The sequence below is a fragment of the Grammomys surdaster genome, unplaced genomic scaffold (genome assembly GCF_004785775.1).
Source record: "Grammomys surdaster isolate TR1022 unplaced genomic scaffold, NIH_TR_1.0 263, whole genome shotgun sequence".
Lineage (NCBI taxonomy): Eukaryota > Metazoa > Chordata > Mammalia > Rodentia > Muridae > Grammomys > Grammomys surdaster.
In genome coordinates, this window is record NW_021604704.1 from 3,622,136 (window position 1) to 3,626,798 (window position 4,663).

General features: G+C 35.4%; 1 protein-coding gene across 4 annotated transcripts in view; it reads right to left on the minus strand.

Moving 5' to 3' along the window:
• Usp9x (ubiquitin specific peptidase 9 X-linked) overlaps nucleotides 1–4,663 on the minus strand; it is a 103,655-nt gene that overhangs the window by 50,423 nt on the left and 48,569 nt on the right. For all 4 annotated transcript variants that reach the window (XR_003712441.1, XM_028776023.1, XM_028776024.1 and 1 more), the window contains 3 exons: nucleotides 3,296–3,383; nucleotides 1,428–1,770; nucleotides 179–274 (listed from right to left, as the gene is read on the minus strand). Coding sequence is in view for 3 of the 4 variants with exons in the window: in XM_028776023.1 (XP_028631856.1) it covers nucleotides 179–274; nucleotides 1,428–1,770; nucleotides 3,296–3,383 (527 nt within the window). In the remaining variant the exon portion in view is untranslated. The remainder of the gene's footprint in view (nucleotides 1–178; nucleotides 275–1,427; nucleotides 1,771–3,295; nucleotides 3,384–4,663) is intronic.

A 4,663-nucleotide genomic window follows, 5' to 3' on the forward strand; every position in this document is an offset into this window, starting at 1 on the left:
GACAGGGTTTCTCTGTGTAGCCCTGGCTGTCCTGGAACTCACTCTGTAGACCAGGCTAGCCTCGAACTCTCGAACTCAGAAATCCGCCTGCCTCTGCCTCCCAAGTGCTGGGATTAAAGGCGTGCGCCACCACCGCCCGGCTTAGCTTATACAAGTTTTAATGCACACTGAAACTCACCTGATTGACCTGCAGCCTTGGACCAAGGTTTGTGTATATCTCTTTAAGGAGATCAATAGCTCGGCAGGCAATATCATCATTACTCTGAATTACAACCTATATTAAAAAAAATAATATTCTCAAGAAATGTTTCACTGGGCATTTACATTCAAATCATAGCCTTAGTTATTTTCAACACACTAGTCAACATAATGGTTGACTAAGTAAATGAGACAAATGAATCAAAGAATAAATGCAACTTTTTAAATTTACTCCAAATAAAATACAGTTTCACCAAAGCGTGGGGCTTTCTAGGAGGAATTTAAACTAGTTAGAAAAAAGCAAGATGCTATTTGAATACAGATTAGTATAAAAAAAATTCTCCCTTCTTTAAGTTCTATAATATTTATAATTCACACCTATTCATATTGGTGGTTTTCAAACTCTGTTCTACATTCTATAGTGTTTAGATGAAATGTGTCACGGCTGATCCCTGTAAAGAGGTTTGGAGAAAGCAAGATTAAGAAGCCTGGAGACAAAGAACAAAAATACACAACACAGGCTTTCTCTATTCAACTATGTTTACATTCTACATTATCATGTAAAGTTTAATCATTGCTGCGATTATTATTATTATTATTATTAGTCAGGATCTCATTCTGTATTTGTAGCCTCAGGCAGGCCTAGAACTCTACCTTTCAAATATGTACAACCCACTCATTTTATCTGAAGTGCAAATTTGGATTTGGAAAAGGGTTTGCAACATTAAAATATGCACTGGAGACTGAAACTGGGGCTTAATTTACGCATAAGTATGTACTGCCTTTCAAGCCCTTTCATTGCTTATAAAACAAACAGACAAATAAACAAACAAATACCCTAAAACTCCAAACTTTACTTATTTGAAAAGTGTTAAGTACTCAAATACCACATGAAATACCTTGGTATATGTAAATGATTTGCAGATATCTAAACATAAGTTAACAGAAGCAGCTATATATAACCAACCTAAGTTTTAATGATAGAAATATAAAATATCATAAAAGACACTTTACCCTTCAATAGACCAACATTATACTTTTCTAGATTTAAAAGAATGTTAAACAATGCTAGTAAGGAACACACAAATGCAAGATAATGATAAATCCCAGACTCCTGAGACAAGCATCAGAGAACACATTTATAGTTTATATGGCACAACATTTTTAATTAGTTACTTATTCATACAACAACAAGTACAATGTTGACAGAGCTCCTATTTTTGACTTACCCTCCAAAGATAGTCTAATCCTATCAATTCCAAATCATCCATCATATATGCTCTTCTTTTTGCTACCAGTTTTCCTTCTCGACAATTCACAGCTTTGAAGAATCTCTCAAAACATTTCATCCCATTTTCAGTTAATAAGGAAGGATCAAGCTGAAGCACATTGCTTTCAAAGAAGTCCTTATTGATATCAGGATCTAAGTCTGGTTCATCTCCCATTAATTTGGAATACCACTTAAAACAGGCTTCACGATCACAAAGATAAACTGCATTCTCTGCTAAGCACTTCCATATTTGTTTTGCCTGAGGAGCACACAGCCACAGCTGGCCATCCTTCAATAAAAACCTTAGAAAACATAAAAGATTAATTTATTTGGCATTTATCCTGAAATACAACCTATACCACAATTACATATATTGAACTTGTTTCTCAGTTTTTATCTGAGTTCCAAGACAGCCAGGACTAGACAGAGAAAGCCTGTCTTAAAAATCAAAATCAAACTAAAAGAAAGAACAAAGCAGGAAAGAAAACCGTTTGTCTCACACTGGTTACTCTAAAACACCTGATTCTTACTGATCAAATCAGAGGTAAAATATAAAGTGTTTTATTAGCACAAGCTAAAATAAAAGAGGTTCTTTTGCCTCCAGTTGAGCTGCTATTATTCACAGATAAATACTAACATAACCAGCTGGGACTGTAATACTTCTTAAATTCCAAACTTCAATATGGCAAAGGGGCTTGCACCATTTTCTAGTTCTAATAACCCAAAGGGATACAAAACAGGTTATCAATAACTTTGATTCACTGACAGGTCCTTTTACTTAAGTGGTTGAAAAGCATCAACTTTAAACAAACGTCAATATTCTTAAAAGATAGAAGAGTTTTTCTCAAGTTATAATCATTATATAATTCTATTTTCTCCCCCAAAACAAAAGAGCTCAATAAAATTAAGTCAACAATTAAGGGGAGGGAGCGACACAAAAATACTCTCCAGGACCTGTATCAGAGCAACAAATGCAATCAATTTTCAGAAGTACTGATACTTAGCACTGTCTGAATTTTTTTTTTTAAAAAGCTATTTATTCATTTAATGTATAGGAGTACACTGTTGCTGTCTTCAGATAGAGCAGAAGAGGGCATCAGACCCCATTACAGATTGTCGTGAGCCACTATGTGGTTGCTGGAAACTGAACTCAGGACCTCTGAAAGAGCAGTCTGTGCTCGTAACTGCTGAGCCATCTCTCCAGCCCTTTGACTTCTTAAGATGTAACCCCTTTATAAACTTTTGAGCACAAGGGACTTTTCAAAGCTTTAAAGGGATACTCACTAAAAGCTGATATCATGGAGCAAATCGATATGGTTTAATGAAAACATGCATTTTCCTCATCCTTCTTAGAGACAATGTTATTAATAACCTGATTTCAAACTGCCTTTGCCAGACACTGTAGAACAAGGTAGTACAGGACTTAGACTGCATTAGGTCCAAAAGAATTTTTCTCTCAATTGTTTAGTCCCGATGGTACTAATGTAGTATGGGTCTCTGGTTTGTATCAATGTATAAAAATTTGTCCTCTAGGGATGGGGTGAAGAACTCTGGGAAGGAGAACTGGCAGGGGGTAGAGGTCAACATTTGGAATGTAAATAAAATAATCTAAAAAATTGTCCTCTAAAAGTAAACATTTCCAGCATAAACAAATATGAGAACTCTATCCTACAGCTTAAAAAAATGAGATGAATGTTACAATTTGCGCACTAATCTTAAAGCATTCAGCAACAAAGGAAGCTGTGGCAAAGGGAAAAATCAACAAAGACAGCATATTCAGTCAGTATATTCTTGTCAAGAGAGCAATACTAATGATATTAAACAAACCTAAGGAAGTTAAGCCGTTCTTGGACTTCTTGAACATGACTATATCTACTTCCCAGTCTCACAGTTTGTGGGTCATAGTCTTCATTGTCTGCAAATTAAGAAAAATAAATAGATGCATTATATATATATGGATAATCATACCACTGCTGATTTCAACCAAGCAACTTATCAGTTAAAAATCATTGATCTTCTATCACTATACAAAGCAACTGCAAATCTAATACTTGGTACATTGATAATGGTGTTTTCCAACCCATTTAATATCCTAATAAAATATACATTCCTTCTATAAAACCCAAAGGAAATGGTCTGTAAATGTGCTACCAAAATCCTTTTCCTCCTTAATATACTTGGGCTATAATTTCTGGGGAAGAATATTAGAGAAGTGATACTATATCCCCCTGGTATTAACAATCAGAAGGCAGATCATGTCACTCTGTGGCAATCCTCATGATGCTCACTTTGATTACATAGTTGAAACGGTTTGCCCCAGGCTTCTTCACTGTCAAGATGCTATTTTTGCCCCCACTGGTTTTAGCAACCTGCCCTAATAATCTATTCTGCGTTCAATTCTTAACACTTTGGACATAAAGCTTTGAAATAGTCCAATGAAATCCAAACAAAGTTAAGAAATAAGACACTAGCTTTGTAATATGTGGGAAGTGGTGGTGTACACCTTTACTCTCAGCAATGGGGAGAAAGAGGCAGGGCAGGCAGATCTTGGAGTTCAGTTGGTCTATATAGTTGAGTTCCAGGCCAGGGAGGGATACATAGAAAGATCCTGTCTAAAAAAACAAAACACCAAACAAATAAAAGCTGATAATTTTACTGTAAATAGTCCCAACAATTCTCTGACTTGCTAGCAAATAAGGAAGACAACCACTACTGACTTGTATAGTCTTATATAGCAGGTATCCCATGGAGAAAATATATATGATCAATTCATTAATCTTTGAAAATTGGTTGCCAGATAACCAACACAAAATCAGTTCTCATTATTTTAAGTATCAAGTTGTGAGAGCCATTTTAGAATTCAGTATGAAAAATTAAGTTGGGGTTAGAGAACTGGTTCAGTGGGTAAGACTACTTATTGCTTTTGTGGGGGAGCTGGGTTCATTTCCCAACATAACACAGATTAGCTCGTTTGAGTAACTCCATTTCCAGGAGATCTGATGTCCTTTTCTGACCGCTTCATGCACCACACATGTATATGGTGCACATATACATACTAGGAAAACACTCATTCACATATAATAAAATACATCAAAATTAATTAAGTTCATCTGCTAATAAACTTTTTTTTTTTCAAGACAAGTTTTCTTTGTGTAGCCATGGCTGTCCTGAAACTCCCTGTGTAACTAACAGAGA